Below are 19,444 nucleotides of genomic sequence, written 5' to 3' on the forward strand. Positions count from 1 at the left end.
CTGGCTTCCGGGTTGGATGCGCGCTGTGTTAAGAAGCAGTGCGGCTCGGTTGGGTTGTGTTTCGGAGGACGCATGGCTTTCAACTTTGTCTCTCCCGAGCCCGTACGGGAGTTGTAGCGATGAGACAAGATAGTAATTACTCACAATTGGATACCATGAAATTGGTATCCAATTGTTAGGGTGTAAAACGGGGGTAAAAAAAAAAGTTTTATTAAAAAAAATAATCTCAACAAGGCTTGCAACAAGGCTTGCAATGGCTTTTATAACAGACAGACAAAATGAGAAAAATAAATCCAGAAAATCACATTGTAGGATTTTTTATGAATTTATTTGCAAATGATGGTGGAAAATGAGTATTTGGACAATAACAAAAGTTTATCTCAATACTTTGTTATATAACCTTTGTTAGCAATGACAGAGGTCAAACGTTTTCTGTAAGTCTGAGGAGCCTCTTAAAGAAGAAGTTACAGGTCTGTGAGAGCCAGAAATCTTGCTTGTTTGTTATTGACCAAATACTTATTTTCCACCATAATTTGCAAATAAATTCATTAAAAATCCTACAATGTGATTTTCTGGATTTTTTTCTCTCATTTTGTCTTTCATAGTTGAAGTGTACCTATGATGAAAATTACAGGCCTCTCTCATCTTTTTAAGTGGGAGAACACAATTGGTGGTTGACTAAATACTTTTTTGCCCCACTGTATGTGTGTGCTGTGCTAGAACAAAAGCCTGCACACAATGTGGGTCTGTAGGACCAGGTTTGAAAAACAGTGTATTAGAGGGGATCAACCACAGTGACAGCATCATGACAATAACTAAGAATTCATACAGTTGTGATTGTTTAGAACAACCGTGCCGATATCAGTCATAAAGGTACATTAAATAAAGGGAATGACAGAGTTATTTTGATTGAGCCAGTTAGATAGCTGTTGTAATGAGAGGTCCTCTCAGGGGAAGGGTCACCAAGGGTTCAACAGGGGGAGCCAAATCTCTGCCCGACCAAAACAGTTTGCCCTCTAAATTCATTATATGGATGAGGAAATACAACATTCGGTAAAAAAAAAACAAGTACAAGTAAATAAATGAATACATCGTTTGTACATTAATTACCAGCCTGAGTGAGAGTGGTGCCAATATCAACACGAGCTCGTCTGGAATTTAATTGGGCAGTGTACCCTAGAGACCCATTTGAATGGACGGTTATGAAAGCAATGCAGGAGCTGTGTAACTTTGAGTTAGTTTTATCATATGCCACAGATACCGTCAACCTTCACTTGAACTTTGGATGTTTCTTATTTAGACTTCAGAGGAATGGTTTCTGGCGTCTGTGAGAAAAAAACAAGAGCTAGTAAAAATCAATGTAATAGAAAGCTACATCCCCCAAATTTAGCCTTTGAGATAATGCTGCTGCATCGTCTTCCCTCCGCTCTATGTACTCCCTGACGACCTGCTTTTCCCTTTGAAGATAATTGCTTCACTAAATAATTTATTATCTCCCAATAGTACAAGCTAAGTCAATCTATTTGCTTGCAACTATATTAGTATGTGTCACAAACAGAAGAAGTGAGTGTGTGTCTGGCCTATGAAGTAATGCTTGATAATGTCACTGCATTGGCAGGTAAAGTTATTACATTTTTAAAGATGCAAAGGCCTGCATGCAAACAAGAATGTGTGTGTGTGTGTGTGTGTGTGTGTGTGTGTGTGTGTGTGTGTGTGTGTGTGTGTGTGTGTGTGTGTGTGTGTGTGTGTGTACGTGCATGTGTGTCTGTACGTGTGTGTGTGTGCTTGTGTGCGTGCACGTGCATGTGTCTGGTAGGCAAGGCAGGCATCTCAACTTCAATCCTGAACCTATACCATAACAATAATGTGTCTCATCCCTAACCCTAACCCAAATCCAACCTACACCCGATACCTGATCTAACCTGTTTACACTAGCACAGTATCCATACTACGACAGCTTCAATGAGTCCAGGATAATTGTCTCCCAAGAAAAGGCCCCTTCAACGTTCACATGCTACATTTCCACAATACTCGTGATCTGATATTTGAGGCACTTTGTATTGAAAAAAAACTCACAATGCCTGAGGACATCATCAGGGGTGCTGTTTGATTATTCCTTGATTATCTCCTTGGTTCTGCCCTCAAGGTAAACAGTAAAACAGCAACAGCAGGTTGAGGAAAAGAGAAATGTTTTGTTATAGATGCACCCATCTCAGCTTCCTTCCTCCCCCCTCTATCTCTAGTTCTCTCTCTGTACATCTTCCCCTTTGTCGTAGCAAGGTTGAGGAGTCACACACTGTGCTCCTGCCCCCATTCAAACTCCAGATGACACTTTGAATCGCAAAACAACAAAGCTGGCTATGGGGCACTCTGTCGCTAAAAAACAAATCAATGACCATGGCAAACAAGCAGCCTACTGGATATCTCCCCCCTGCCGGTGCCCCTCTAGCCCAGCTGATGCCTTTTCACCTCGGCATGTGTGAACGAAAATCTATGTGTAATCATATTCACACAAATCCTCTGCAGTGGCAGTGGGGGGGTAGACATCTGGAATTGAGAATAGCCCTCTCGAATCGAGGGGTTGCGAGAGAAGCCAAGCGCTTTGAAAATAATTGTCTTTTTCATCAAGCTTGATTTCTTCTAAATCTCTGGACCTTAACAGAGGTGATTCATTTGTAATCTGCGCTATTCGCACACCAGCCATGTCTCAGAGGAGACAACTCATATTGGGCTCAAAGATGGCTGCTTCGTTCAGTTGACCGGCTATGCAGATTTTCCCACTGTCACCTCCAGCCTTGCTATGATTTGTGCCAATGTCTCCTATTGCCACGGTGGACAAACACTTCCTGGTGCCCTCTGACACTGGACCCAGCCTTTGCAGTCACACAGCCTTAATTAACAATTCTACCCAATGATCCCTCTATGCTAATCGCCTGGCCAAAGACATCAGTGCCCCAAGCTATTGTCATTAGCCGCATCTCTAATATGCCTGTTCATCACCATGGGGGGGGGGGGGGGGATGCAGTGCAGTCACTTAGCATGCTATGCTAAGCCCTGCTAGTGTGGATAAAGAGTCCCAACCTGAGTGGGATTAGATGTTGTTTAAGAGTACTTACACCAGGGCAAAGCAAATCAACATATGCTTCAATTACGTGTAGGCTTTGCATGTGCCAAGTCAGTAAGTCTTTGGTGAACCTCTAGGTAGTTTAACTAGGTCTAAGACGTGTGCTGTCTTAAAGTGGGTTGTCCGTACTATTAGTGCTAGATATAGAAGTGAGTCTATGTATGCCAAAGCAATTGTCCCAAAAACCACCCCCCTGCTTTATCAATGCTTGTCTGATAGGTCACCTGTTATTCTCACCTAAAAGCAGCTAGCCAGTATAGCAGGTTCCCAATGTAGTGCGACAGCCTCGAAGTTTAACTTTACCATAGAATAACGAAAGAGAGAAATAGCTTGTGCATTTCCCGGATCATATTCATCCAACTTTTCAGCCCTTATTTCCGTCCCTATAAATTGCAGGCGCCGGTGGAATGTACTGAGACAGCGGCTACGCCTAATCATTCAAAGCACGCCCACCGCATTTGCCTGATCTGAAGGGTTGAGGTGATTATGCACGTACATTTACTTTGTGCTTATTTTACCTTCAGCCATGTATGGTGCACTCCTTTTTTTGTTACCCACGTGTAGATGACATTGATTGCTGCTGCCAGGTTGCAAGTGGTGGAAGGGAAGCGAGAGACAGAGAGGGCCTGAACAGGTAACTGTTGAGCCGCCTGTGGCTTTAAAGTCAGATCACGTTAATTTGATCACCCTCGTGTAATTTATCTGTGTATTTAAAATTCCTGCATTGGGCACAAGCCCTACGCTCAACTGTCTTTGAGGCAGGTGCTACAATTATTTCAGTGAGAAGTAATTATTATGTTTCCTATCCGACCACATGCTGTTGTGGCTTCAGCATTTCACCAAAACTAAATGTATTATGCCTGACTTTATAGTCCACTGTGGCTAAACAAAATCAGAAAGTATCTGCTGTTAAATATATACGAGATATCATCTTTGATCACTTTGTCATTGCGTTTGTTTGGGTTGTTTCCATTGTTGGTATCATTACCTTGCAATTTCAAAGACTTTACGGACTTTACGGAATTATCAGGCGAGTGTGGCGATTCAAAGAGATGTAACTGAATTGCATTGACTGACTGAGGCTTTGTAGAGCGTCTCCCTCTCTATACTTTATGGATTAACGTGGTCTTTTTTAATCTCAACCCATCATTTAGGATGCTTGAGGGGACATGGTAAATATCATTAGAACATGTAAGGAAGTGGGCACACCCTTCATTCTCACCATCATCTCTGGAGATGAGTTTTCTCCTCTTACAAACGCAAAGCTATGCTAAGAACATGACTGAGGCTTGGGAATAGTGGTGCTTTTGTACTCACGTTTGAAATTATACATACTACTACCATGAATTGTCTCCTTGGAGATACAGTGCATTCAGAAAGTATTCAGACCCCTTGACTTTTTCCACATTTTGTTAAGTTACAGCCTTATTCTTAAATTGATTAAATAAATAAAAATGTCCTCATCAATCTACACACAATACCCAATAATGACAAAGTGAAAACAGATTAAGAATGTTTCGCAAAAAACAGAAATAGCTCATTTACACAAGTATTTGCTATGAGACTCGAAATTGAGCTAAGGTGCATCATGTTTCCATTGATCATCATTGAGATGTTTCTACAACTTGGTTGGAGTCCACTAGTGGTACATTCAATTGATTGGACATGATTTGGAAAGGCACACACCTGTCTATATAATGTCCCACAGTTGACAGTGCATGTCAGAGCAAAAAACAAGCCATGACGACAAAGGAATTGTCCATCGAGCTCAAAGACAGAATTGTGTCGAGGCACAGATCTGAGGAAGGGTACCAAAATATTTCTGAAGCATTCCATAATTCTTAAAACTTCTCTAGGATAGGGGGCAGCATTCGGAATTTTGGATGAAAAGCATGCCCAAATTCAACTGCCTGCTACTCATCCCCAGAAGATAAGATATGCATAGTATTAGTAGATTTGGATAGAAAACACTCTTACGTTTCTAAAACTGTTTGAATCATGATTGTGAGTATAACATAGCTTTCATTGGGAATCCAGATTTCTAAGGGACTTGCTTGCAGTTCCTACAGCTTCCACTGGATGTCACCAGTCTTTAGAAACTGGTTGAGGTTTTTCCTTTGTGTAATGAAGAAGTAGCCCTGTTCAAAACGAGGGTCACTTCATGTGTACTGTTTGATAGAGGCGAGTGACCAGAAAGCTAGCGTCAATTTGTTTTCTTCCTGTATTGAACACAGATCATCCCATCTTCAATTTGATTGATTATTTACTTTAAAAAATACCTAAAGTTGTATTACAAAAGTAGTTTTGGCAAAGTTTACAGGTAACTTTGAGATATTTTGTAGTTACGTTGCGCAAGTTGGAACCAGTGTTTTTCTGGAACAAACGCGCCAAATAAATTGACATTTTCGATATATATCTACGGAATTAATCGAACAAAAGGACCATTTGAGATGTTTATGCCAACAGAAGAAACTCGTCAAAGGTAAGGCATGAATTATATTTTTATTTCTGCGTTTTGTGTCGAGCCTGCAGGGTTGAAATATGTTTTCTCTCTTTTGTTTATGGAGGTGCTATCCTCAGATAATAGCATCGTTTGCTTTTGCCGAAAAGCCTTTTTAAAATCTGACATGTTGGCTGGATTCACAACACGTGTAGCTTTAATTTGGTATCTTACATGTGTGACTTTATGAAAGTTTGATTTTTATAGTAATTTATTTGAATTTGGCGCTCTGCATTTTCTCTGGCTTTGGCCAAGTGGGACGCTACCATTCCACATATCCCAGAGAGGTTCAATTGAAGAAGTTTGTAACCACCAAGACTCTTCCTAGAGCTGGCCGCCTGGCTAAACTGAGCTATCGGGGGAGAAGGGCCTTAGACAGGGAGGTGACCAAGAACCTGATGGTCAACCTAACAGAGCTCCAGAGTTCATCTGTGGAGATGGGAGAACCTTCCAGAAGGACAACCATCTCTGCAGCACTCCACCAATCAGGCCTTTATGGTAGAGTGGCCAGACCGAATCCACTCCTCAGTAAAAGGTACATGACAGCCCACTTCGAGTTTGCCAAAGGGTACCTAAAGGACTCTCAGACGATGACAAACAATATTCTATGGTGTTATGAAACCAAGATTAAACTCTGGAGGAAACCTGGCACTATCCATACGGTGAAGCATGGTGCTGGCAGCATCATGCGGTGGGGATGTTTTTCAGCGGAAGGAACTGGGAGACTAGTCAGGAACGGAGAAAAATACAGAGCGATCCTTGATGAAAACCTGCTCCAGAGCACTCAGGACCTCAGACTGGGGCGAAGGTTCACCTTCCAACAGGACAGTGACCTTAAGCACACAGCCAAGACAACTCAGAAATGGTTTCGGGACAAGTCTCTGAAAGACCTTGAGTGGCCTGCCAGAGGCCGGACTCGAACCCGATCTAGCATCTCTGAAGAGACCTGAAAATAGCTATGAAGCAACGCTCCCCATCCAATCTGACAGCTTGAGAGGATCTGCAGGGAAGAAATGGGAGAAACTCCCCAAATACAGGAGTTGCCAAGCTTGTAGCTCCATACCCAAGAAGACTCAAAGCTGTAATCACTGCCAATGGTGCTTCAACAAAGTAAAGAGTATATGGTCTAAATACTGTCATATGTCATATTTCAGTTTTTGCTTTGCCATTATGGGGTGTTTGTAGATTGATGAAGGGAAAAAACTATTTAATCCATTTTAGAATAAGGCTGTAACGTAACAAAAAAGTCAAGTGGTCTGCATACTTTCCGAATGCACTGTATATCAATAACACTCTGGAATTGAGTCTAAGTTTTCATGCATGTCGTGTAATATTCTACCTGAAGGTTTCACCCAGTTAAAAGCATCTCTGGTTACCCTCAGCCTTGTTCGGTGTTGTCCTTTTGTGTTCTCCTAGTGTAGTATTCTAACATTGAAAACCTCTATTCCTGTAGCACCACCGTAACCAAATGTCTTTGTTGAACCAAGGTTGTAAAACAAACACAAAAGCAGCTTTTCCAAAGAGTGATTCCTGAACAAGCACACAGCATTTCTGAAAATAATCTTAGGTATGAGTGTTGGTTGTCACCTCTGTATGAAATACAATGTATCCAGTAAGTCCTGCTGAGACTGAGGCTGGCCTAATATGGACACTGTACTTCTGTATCATTTTAAAGTTGCTGAATGAAAGAGAAAATGATGTAGAAGGTACTTCCCCGGTTTCGGAGTTGCGATACCTTCATTCTTACCTTCCTCCCAGCCCTGTGTACTTCCTCCTTTCTTCTCCCTCCTCCCGTTCCCCTCTTCCCAGGGGTTCTCTGCCGCCACCACGCTCCACGTGAAATCAGGGTTATCCTCAGGCTGCGGGTGGTCACATGACTTCCTGTTGCCGGGGCACCCCGTATCTAAAGGAAGATGATATACAGTCAATTCACGGCATGTAGCTACTATGGGCGAACTGTGTCATGAATCACAAACAAAATGGCTGCATCTCAAGTCTTGAGTGGCCTCCTCCCCTTGCCTTCTCTTTCAAGCACTGATCTGAAAATACAGGATGAAAGCAATATGGCTGGAGGTCCACTGTTGCACTGGGTCAGTTTGGATCAAGGAAAGCAGATAAGTAGAGGAAGCTGCTTTCAAGTATTGAGATGTACCCCATGTAGAAGTGCAGAAGATGAGGAGCAGGAGGAGTATGAAGATCAAAATGAGAAGTATGTTTTCAAAAGAGAGCTATTCTGTAAAGTTTAAACCCATCTGTGACAGTTTATAATTATCGGTGAGACACACGGGCTATACAAATTATTGTTGGAAGTGAACACAAAGGCAACAGACAACTGCTTCAGAAATAATTCAATTTGTAGCGCACACGGAAACAATCCCTTCTCTGTAAGGTATTGCATAATCCACAAAGTCAAATTGCTGTTTTCCAGGGAAGGTTAGCATGCACCTATAGATTTTCAAACAATCTGCTGTTATTACAATAATAAACCATTCAGAAAAGTATCACTCAGACAGACAATTGAACAGTGGTAGTGCACACTCCCTTCCTCTTTCCTTCGTTCCCTACCTATATCCATCCATCCATCCATAAATTCATTGTTCCCTCCCGAGAGGATGGCCACCAGCAGAGAAACAGAGATGTCCCTGTGGCTTAGGTAACTGACAATCTCTCTTTTGGAGTGCTCTATCAGTTTCAAATGGTTTCTCGCCATGGGTTATTGTACAAAAAAGCCCCAAACCAGAGTGAATCTATCAGCCTATCATTCAATCACCTCTCAGGGGTCCTGGCTGGCTGGACGCTTTACACAACAACATGCTGTGGCGGAAGACACAAAACATGACCTCATAGCTGTAAAGTCTGTTAACTGAGGTGTTTCTTGTTGCATCAGTGAACACCGTTAGATAGAAGCACATCCATAAATGTTTATCTTTGGTTCAGCATGAGTATAACTGTATACTGTGTGATATAAACTGTCCTGTATACACTAGTGTTACAGATACAGGTATCCTGTGTGTGTATTTCTTTTCTCTCCTTCTCCCCTCACAGGTGGCATTCATCATTCCCCAATCAGTCATCAATCAGTCGCTAATCAGAAGACACACCTCCTCCTGTTTCCATTACCCTATCACATTCCCTTTCCCTTGGTTTAAAAACCCTGTCTGTTGTTTGCTCTAAAGTGCCATCTCTCTGTCAATCTCTCGGTAGTTCTCTGGTTTTGTTTTCACTACTACATGTCACATGTCCCCCACCTGTGAGTATTGTTTTTGTTTTGTTTGATGGTGGGAAAAGGGGGTACTAAGACCAGTCGCCCATGGGCATACACTATCCGTAGGTAAACTTTATTTAAAAACACTAGTTAGAACTGGGCGGACCACCCACTGTATTTTTTTGGTTAGTTAGTTAGTTGTATTGAAGTAGGTTAGTCTAGCTTAGGGGTAATTTTGGATATTTGTTTCTTTCCTTGGGTTGAGCTCAGCCCCCCCTTTACTGTGTGTTTGCAAATAAACCCTGAGTTGTCTGTGGTTATTTCGTAATCACCGTTACTTTGTCACTATTACACTTTGTTACGGGTCTCGATACCATCCCCCCCCCCCCCCCCCCCAGACTGCCGGGCCAAAGGGATTTGTAACACTAGAGGGGATTCACAAGCCATGCAATTGGTGTAAAAACGCTGACTGACAACTACCACACAGTTAATTTACTCCCCTTGTGATTTACAGACTGGTGTGTGGTATTTTTTACCAAGTTGCTGTTACAGTAGGCCTATTGTGAATCAAAAATGTGTTGTGTGGCCAGGAAAGTTTATGATCCGGAGTTCGGTATGGTACTGTGATGTTAAGGTTTTTGCAACACTGACTTTTACATAAGCCCTTTGATTTCTCCTTTTGTTGATGAGTTGGTCACATCTGTCAGTAAAGTCTACACCGATACGAACTTTTCTCTGGTCGAAGCGACCTAACCGGCACCCCTAACAAACAATAACTTCAAGTCAAAACCTTTACAACACACACGTCAAAATGAGAATGCATGAGTACAAAAGGTCCCTACCAATGTGTTCTCCAGCTCATAAAATATTTTAGAAAGGCTCACTGCTGGTTTTTTGCAAGGTATGGAAAACAGGGGTGTCAATACAAAAGGTAAGCCAAAAGTATTACTTGTTAATCAATCTCTTTCTCTGAGCAACAGTATTAATAAAGTAAACTGTTTTTTTATACAATATAGCTCAGTATTTGATGTATTTTATACAGTAATTGTTGCTCATCTTTATCAAGGATGTCAATTTCAGACCCCACTGTACACCGATACACACTGAAATAGAGAAACATCCCTTACAGACACTCTTATCTTCTATACATGACTCGCACTCTAGCAGACAAATGTATGCAAGACAGTCTTATGCACATGTCTACATTCACAGATATACTTCTTATACATGACTCGCACTCCAGCAGGCACAAACACACTTACACACACAGAGCTATTGTACATTTGGCTGTTTCTCCCTTTTTTCACTCTCGTATACCGCACACATTAACGAATGCAAAAGCACACTTGTGCACTATGACTGCCTTACCACTCATGCACGTTGCCAAATCGGCCAGAGAAATGACTCAAGGCTTTCAACGGAATCACAAGGCTGGCACAAGGCTTTCCCATCCACTACATGAGCAAACCGGGTGACTTGCCCATTTATCCTCATTTGGATCCCTAATTCATTCGTATGTCTTAATGTGCCCCTGAATACGTAATCACATTCCCTTTGGCATCACTCAGCAAGGCTACTGTGATAGAAATTATGTATTCACCTTATTTGTTGGATATTTAACAATTATTTAATTAACAAACTAAGATATTTCTGTCCTGCTAATACTGAGTTTAATGGTGTCCCCTCTAACTTCCTGCAGATAGTCTGTGTGTTGAGGAAATGGGTTTTACTAGCGGGCTATACAACTTTACAGCCACATTCCATTCTATGATCAGTGGTGCACTGGGGAGATGTATTACATGGACTGGCTGTACCTGGGATAGAGATGGACTGGAACAAAGGGTCCTAGACATCCTTGTCATCAGGGAAATTAACCTGTTGCTCCTACCCTCTACTTTTTTGAACATTTTGTTAAAAATCGCGCAACATTTCAGCGCCCCTACTCATGCCAGGAATATAGTACGTTCATATGGTTAGAATGTGTGGATAGGAAACCCTCGGACGTTTTTAAAACTGGTTAAATCACGACTGTGGCTATTACATAACGTGCGTTACATCGGAAAGCGCAGGAAAACCTGATCACAGAAAATGGAAATAAATATCCTTGCGCCACTTCCAGCAATTGTTAACAGTGAGCCGAATTAGATAAGACCGAGCATTCAACTCCCACAGCATCCCCATGTTGTCTAGAGTCTTGTGAATTGAATCATCTTTGATTCTTGGTTGAACCGAAAGAGGGGCACGACTTACCTCCGGTCTCCGCCCAGATCATTCCGGAAGAGCTCTCTCCTGAAATTTTTTCCAAGACGACAGCTAATGATATTTACATCGCCTACGGATGATTTTTATCGCTTATTAACGTTTACTAATACCTAAAGTAGCATTACAAACGTATTTCGAAGTGTTTTGTGAAAGTTTATCGTCTACTTTTTGAATTTAAAAAAATTACGTTACGTTGTGAAATCGCTGTTTTTTTCGTTTATCACACAGTCTACATATAACGATATCTTGGCTTTATATGGCCCGATTTAATCGAAATAAAGACCCAATAGTGTTTATGGGACATCTAGGAGTGCCAACAAAGAAGATGGTGAAAGGTAATGACTGTTTTCTATTTTATTGTGCGGTTTGTGTAACGCCGAAATGCTAATTATTTTGTTTACGTCCCCTGCTGTGCTTTTCTGTTGTAGTGTATTGGTGCATGCTATCAGATAATAGCTTCTCATGCTGTCGCCGAAAAGCATTTAAAAAATCTGACTTGTTGCCTGGATTCACAACGAGTGTAGCTTTAATTTGATACCCTGCATGTGTATTTTAATGAACTTTTGAGTTTTAACTAATACTATTAGCATTTAGCGTAGCGCATTTGCATTTCCAGAGCTCTAGTTGGGACGCAAGCGTCCCAAGTAGAGGCAAGAGGTTAATCAAATAAGAACTGTCTTATAAATTAAGGTAATTTTAGATGAGAGCTAGCTAACTACAGCAACTGAAACAGATGTCATTTTGCTATGTTTTTGGGGAAGAACATTGTTTGCATCCATGAGCTAGCTAGTATTTTTTAATGACCAGCACTGTAGGTAGGCGAGACAACTTTACCTGCATCATAGCATACGTACCGATGAATCGTTGTGACATCTGAAATACTAGTGAGTGTAATCAATGTGTAATAACTAGGTAAAAAAATTATTGAACGCGTTAAATTATTATGTGATGTGTAGTCATATTCAGGTCCTGATTGGTCAACAAGCTTATTTGACACACACAGACCCAAACGGCGTTCCATAGAAATCCTGGTTGAGAATGAAACAAATGAACAAATGAAAAACGAAAGAGCACAGCATGTGAAAGAAATAGGTTTTGATTATGTTTACTGGTAATGGTGACATGCGTAAATGCCAACATAACTTTTTGGTCAGTGTGTGTAACCTTTATGTCGGTAAGAACAAATTCTTATTTACAATGACGGCCAGGTCAACGCTTGGCCAATTGTGCGCCGCCCTATGGAACTCCAAATCACAGCCAGATGTGATACGGCCTGGATTCGAACCAGGGATTATTACGCCTCTTGCACAGAGACACAGTGCCTTAGACTGCTGTGTTTGTGTGCGTTAACACTTAAAAGGCCACTAAAATGTTAAATATCGGTTATCGGTATCGTATATTTGGTCAAATGTCATATCGATGCATCACTAGTCTTAATAGTAAGACATATAATTTAATGGTTAAACAAAAACGTATTGCCTTTAAATGTGGAATGAACACAACCAGTTCACTGTGCACTTGCGCCATTTGATGAATGGAAAGAGACATCTGTTACAAACACCCACATTCTATGACATTGGGTGATACGTGACAGCCACATGGATACTGTGACACCGATGTGGGGGTGTTTGTTTAATCTGGAATATGCTTTTTATTATTTACCACTGTAGCAGTACAAATGCAATTTTAAACAAATAGGAGAAAGGTTCAATTAAGAGTTATTTACTTTTAACATCAAATATAGATTTCTTAAAATCAATCCCATATACTATGTTCATACAAATAAGTTTATTAAAATGATCTTGTAATGCCAATATTGAAGACTATCAAATACTTCTCAAAGATGCCTTCTGGTATTCAAACTAGTACTAACTAGCATTAATGGTAAAAATGGCTGACAATTAAATAACGTGCCATAAAATTCTGCAGCAGCCCGCAAGGTGTGTTGCAATATGACGTAACTGTTAAAGGAAGAACCACTGCACCGGCTATACAATCTGCTAAACTGTGTACGCGACCAATAAACTTTGATTTGATTTATTATGTGATCACATGATGATGTGTCATTGTTCACAAACTGATAACTGGCTAAATACAATTGTTATACAGGCTATGACGATGACCTACTTGTTAAGCATTATTCTCAGACAATTACAATATCTGACGTGGACAATGGATTGAGTGATGACTGTGAAGTCGGTTGTCATAAGCAAGTTGCAGCTGTCAAGATAAAACCGAGCCATATTGTAGGTCTTGTGTCATACTTAGCCATATGAAACTGGACCTTTCCTTGTCCTACCTCATCAAAAGCATTCTAGTCAGCAAATATTTCTCAATGGCTTTGCATTGACCATCTATTCTATAATTGCTCTTGCAAGTAATTTGGTAATCAAGACACAACCTAGCAAATACAAACCACCACAAAACATTGTCTCAACGTTGACACCCACAACTATGAATCAATGTGCCATTGTGACTTTGTAAAACATCGGACAACAGTTGAGTTATTAACCTTTTATAACTAGGGGGCGCGATTTTAATTTTTGGATGAAAAACGTTCCCGTTTTAAAACAAGATATTTTGTCACGAAAGGATGCTCGACTATGCATATAATTGACAGCTTTGGAAAGAAAACACTGACGTTTCCAAAACTGCAAAGATATTGTCTGTGAGTGCCATAGAACTGATGTTACAGGAAAAAAAACAGATAAAAATCCAATCAGGAAGTGCCGCATTTTTTAAAACCGCCTCATGGCAATGAATCCTTATATGGCGGTGGAGGAGCTAGGAGTCAGCTTACGTTTTCCACGTTTTCCCCAAGGTGTATGCAGCATTGTGACGTATTTGTAGGCATATCATTGGAAGATTGACCATAAGAGACTACATCTACCAGGTGGTCGCTTGGTGTCCTCCGTCGCAATTATTGCGTAATCTCCAGCTGCAGTATTTTTCCGTTTGCCTCTGAGAAACTGACTGCCAGGAATGATTTTTCATTCAACAACGTTTGCCATGTTTCTGTCTTATGGAGCTAATTTGGAAAAAAGTTTGGCGTTGTAAGTGACTGCATTTTTGTTTTTTTTGTCTTAGCAAAACGTGATGAACAAAACGGAGCTATTTCTCTTACACAAATAATATTTTGGGAAAAAAATGAACATTTGCTATCTGAGTCTCCTCATTGAAAACAAAGTTCTTCAAAGGTAAATTATTTTATTTGAATGCTTTTCTTGTTTTTGTGAAAATGTTGCCTGCTGAATGCTAGGCTTAATGCTATGCTAGCTATCAATACTCTTACACAAATGCTTGTGTAGCTTTGGTTGAAAAGCATATTTTGAAAATCTGAGATGAGTGTTAACAAAAGGCTAAGCTTGTGTTTCAATATATTTATTTAATTTCATTTGCAATTTTCATGAATAGGAAACGTTGCGTTATGGTAATGAGCTTGAGGCTATGATTACGCTCCCGGAAACGGGTTTGGAGTCGCAAGAAGTTAATATTTGTCAAGAGACATAAACAAGAAGAACAATGGCTGAAATGCGAAGGGAACAACTCTGTGAGAGACAAATCTCATTCACTGTCTGTAAAAGTCTGTTTCACCTGTGTTTTTCCACTTAGCATAGAAGTTCATCCGTGCCATTATACATTTCCGGGTACAGTGTTAGCCTTAGATATTACATAAAAGCCATTATTTTCTGTGGTCCTTATAAGGTTATAATGAATAACTTCTGATTATTCTCCAAATAAATAGTCTCTTTCTGGATCTATTTCCAGCCGCTGCTTTTGTTAAGTTGCTGAATGGTCTCTCAGCACAACATCCACCCATATTAATTAAACTAAGGTTGCGACACAGATGGCACTCTAATTTCTTCACAGTGCACTACTTTACACTCATAGGCTCTGGTCAAAAGTAGTGCACTATATTGTCACACCCTGATCAGTTTCACCTGTCTTTGTGATCGTCTCCACAACCTCCCGGTGTCGCCCATTATCCCCTGTGTATTTAGACCTGTTGCCAGTTCAAGCTAACCAGCTCTTGCTTTTTCCAGTTTCTCTCTTCTCGCCCTCCTGGTTTTGACCCTTGCTTGTCCTGACTCCGAGCCCGCCTGTCTGACCACCCTGCTTGCCCCTGAGCCTGCCTGCTGACCTGTACCATTGCCTCCCTCAGGATTACCGACCTCTGCCTTACCCTGAGTCTGTACTGTTGCCCCACCTCTGGTACTGTTGCCCCACCTCTGGTTTACTAACCCCTGCCTGCCTTGACCTGTCTATTGCCTACCCCGGTTGGGATATTAAATATATTATGTGGGCTAGGCGTCCCGTCAGCGGGACACCTGTCGACAACTTTCGGTGAAATTGGATGGCGCGCAATTCAAATAAATAATCATAAAAATTATGGATAAAAAACATTTAGATACATACTAGGGTATTATATCAGTTAACTCTTTTGGGATAGGGGGCAGCATTTTCACTTTTCGATGAATAGCGTGCCCAGAGTGAACTGCCTCCTACTCTGTCCCAGATGCTAATATATGCTTATTATGTATTATTGGATAGAAAACACTCTGAAGTTTCTAAAACTGTTTGAATGATGTCTGTGAGTATAACAACTCATATGGCAGGCAAAAACGTGAGCAAAAAAAAAAAGTGTCTATTCGGACATAAATGTAACTTTATGGAACAAATCCTTCATTTATTGTTGAACTGGGATTCCTGGGAGTGCCTTCTGATGAAGTGGATACGAGAGGGGGACGAGTGGAAGACCACCTTCAACATGGTCAGCGGCCACTACGAATATCTGGTCATGCCCTTCGGCCTCACCAACGCCCCTGCAGTGTTCCAGGCTCTGGTGAATGATGTTCTCCGTGACATGCTGATCTGGTTCGTCTTCGTCTACATTGATGACATCCTCGTCTTCTCCTGCTCCCTCCAAGAACACGTGATCCATGTCCGGCAAGTATTCCAGTGGCTTCTGCAGAACCAACTGTTCATTAAGGCAGAAAAGTGGGAGTTCGATTGCTCCACCATTCCGTTTCTGGGCTACATCATCTCTGTTGGGAGTGTCAAGATGGATCCTGAGAAGGTGAAAGTGGTGGTGGATTGGCCTCAGCCTACGTCCAGGGTGCAGCTGCAATGCTTCCTGGGGTTCGCCAACTTTTATCGCTGCTTTTCCGGGGTTACAGCACCCTGGCTTCCCCACTGTCTGCCCTCACCTCTACCTCCGTTCACGTGGTCCTCCACCACAGACAGGGCATTCAGGTACATTTTAAAAAATGTATTTTACTTTACCTTTATTTAACTAGGCAAGTCAGTTAAGAACAAATTCTTATTTTCAATGACTGCCTAGGAACAGTGGGTTAACTGCCTGTTCAGGGGCAGAACGACAGATTTGTACCTTGTCAGCTCGGGGATTTGAACTTGCAACTTTCCGGTTACTAGTCAAATGCTCTAACCACTAGGCTACACTGCCGCCCCCCTCGACATTAAACACCGCTTCACCACGGCTCTGATCCTGGTTCATCCAGAACCTCCCTGTCAGTTCGTGGTGGAGGCCGATGCTTCGGACGTCGGAGGGGCTGTTTGATTCCAACGTTCTGCCCTGGACCTTATGTTGCATCCCTGTGCCACCTTCTACCAGCGCCTCACCGCAACGGAGAGGAATTACAATGAGGGGAATCGGGAGCTTCTCTTGGTGAAGATTGCATTGGCGGAATGGAGGCACTGGCTTGACGGGGCGGAACATCCGTTCATTGTGTGGACCGACCACAAAAACCTGGAGAATCTCTGCTGCGCCTCAACTCCAGGCAGGTGAGATGGGCCCTGCTGTTTATCCAGTTCAACTTTTCCCTCCCCTACTAGCCAGGGTCCAAGAATGTCAAGCCGGATGCCCTGTGTCGCCGCTATAACCCCATGGCTACCACCCCGGAGCCTGAGACATCCTTCCCACCTCATGCCTGGTGACAGCACTCAGCTGGGTTATTGGGAAACTGGTCCGGGAGGCGCAGCAGTCCTAACCAAACACTAGGGGGGGACAGATAACCGGATGTTCGTGCCTGACGCTGTCCGCTCTGCGGTCCTGGAGTGGGCCCATTCCTCCAGGCTTGACTGCCACCTAGGCTACTGGCAGACCCTTGCCTTTATGAGGCAATGCTTTGGGTAGCCTACCATGGTTCCGGACATCGCCACCTTTGTCGCCGCCTGCACGGTCTGTGCATGGAACAAGACCCCTCGACAAGCTCCGGCTGGCCTTCTCAAACCTCTGCCGATCCCTCATCGCCCCTGGTCTCACATCTCCCTGGGCTTTGTCACGGGTCTCCCCCCGTCTGATTGCAACACCGCTATCCTGGCTATGGTGGATTGCTTTTCCAAGTCCGCCCACTTCATTCCTCTCCCCAAGAGACGGCCCAGCTCATGGTGCAGCATGTCTTCCGGATCCATGGACTGCCCGTGGACATGGTCTCCGACCGCGGCCCTCAGTTCTCGTCCCGGTTCTGGAAGGCGCTCTGCACCCTCTTTGGGTTGTCGGCCAGCCTGTCTTCCGGGTTCAACCCCCAGTCTATTGGCCAGTCAGAGTGAGCCAACCAGGACCCTGATCACCCTGCGCTGCCTGGTCTCTGCCAACCCCACCACCTGGAGCCAGCAGCTGCTGTGGGTGGAATACGCCCGCAACACCCGTCCCTGCTCTGCCACGGACCTATCACTGTTTGAGTGTTCCATGGGGTAACAGCCCCCACTCTTCCCTGAGTAGGAAGAGGTCGGCATACCTTCTGCCCAGATGTTTGTCCGCCACTGTCATCGTACCTGGAGGAGAGCCCGGTCGGCCCTCAAGACCACCTCCAGGTATCGACGACAAGCGGACCGCCATCGGACCCCGGCATCGTCTCGGGCAGAAGGTATGGCTATCCTCCCGGGATCTGTCCCTGCTGGTGTAATCCCACAAACTCTTACATTGTAAATGGTGCTGCTCATTGACTGTAAACATAATTGATAGTTTATTGTTAACAGTGCAGCAATTTCAATGTAAATGGTGTGCATGTTTCTAAACACAGATGGTTATCCTGTGTGAATGTAAATGCTGTATCAATCTAAACAAGGTCGGTAAATGGTTCAGAATAATGTATTCGCTAGTAGTTCCATAACCCTTTACACTTGTACACGAGATAAAATGGCAGATTTGGGCACTGACAAGTGCCTATATTGGAATGCAGTGGTTTCACAGTATCATGCTATAAATTACATCAGAGCTCAGGCCCCATCCCAAAATAGGACAATTTAATTCAGTTATTTGTTGTCTGAGTGATGGACATGTATTTTGAAAGATCAGACATTCAGGATTATAATAAATATTGCTTTGTCATACAAGCAAGCCAAACACCGGCACTTCACATTTCCATATTGTAAAACTCATGTCAAATACAGTGTTAATGTTTCTGATCACTATGTTTGAGTTACAAGATGACATGGCGTAGATCTGGGTTTTCTGAACAGATTGAGCCTGTTTGTCTACTTTTTAGGAAAATTCAAGCGTACACCTGAGCGTATTCATGACTGTTTTCTGTGCGCCTGTTTCTTTGAATCTCCTATTTTTACCTAGCTAGCAATAAAACAAGCTTTCCAATTATGACCACCTGACCCAGATTGCGATTTATAATGGGCTGTTTTGAATTGTGTAAATACCAATATTAGCCTCTCTATGGTAGGGGGCAGCATTTGGCATTTTGGATGAAAAGCATGTCCAAATTAAACGGCCTGCTACTCGGGCCCAGAAGATATGATATGCATATAACTGGTAGATTTGGATAGAAATCAAAATTGTTAACCTCTTGGATTTAGGGGGCGCTATTTTAATTTTTGGATGAAAAACTTTCCCGTTTTAAAACAAGATATTTTGTCATGAAAAGATGCTCGACTATGCATATAATTGACAGCTTTGGAAAGAAGAGTGAGCCAAAGATAATGTCTGTGAGTGCCACAGAACTGATGTTACAGGCGAAACCCAGATAAAAATCCAACCATGAAGTGCTGATTTTTTTTTTAAACCGCCTCATGCCAATGACTCCTTATATGGCTGTGAATGAGCCACGAAAGAGCTTACGTTTTACACGTCTTCCCCAAGGTGTCGACAGCATTGTGACGTCTTTTTAGGCATTTCCATTGAATGGCTGTAAGGGACCATATATAGCATGTGGTCACATGGTGTCTCCTGCAGAAAACCTTGTGTAAAATACTGAGGTAGCCATTTTTCCAATCGCTTCTTATGAGAAACCAATTGTCTTGATGGATATATTATCGAATTTATTTATTTATTTATATATATGTGTGTGTGTTTAAAAACACCTTGAGGATGAATCCTAAACAA

At 42.4% G+C, this 19,444-nt stretch overlaps 1 protein-coding gene across 1 annotated transcript in view; it reads right to left on the minus strand.

The window, feature by feature from the left end:
• LOC115138263 (ALK tyrosine kinase receptor-like) overlaps positions 1-19,444 on the minus strand; it is a 683,992-nt gene that overhangs the window by 439,095 nt on the left and 225,453 nt on the right. Inside the window, exon 3 of the mRNA XM_029674939.2 lies at positions 7,360-7,527. Coding sequence (XP_029530799.2) covers positions 7,360-7,527 — 168 coding nt within the window. The remainder of the gene's footprint in view (positions 1-7,359; positions 7,528-19,444) is intronic.

This window comes from Oncorhynchus nerka, linkage group LG12 (genome assembly GCF_034236695.1).
Source record: "Oncorhynchus nerka isolate Pitt River linkage group LG12, Oner_Uvic_2.0, whole genome shotgun sequence".
Classification (NCBI taxonomy): domain Eukaryota; kingdom Metazoa; phylum Chordata; class Actinopteri; order Salmoniformes; family Salmonidae; genus Oncorhynchus; species Oncorhynchus nerka.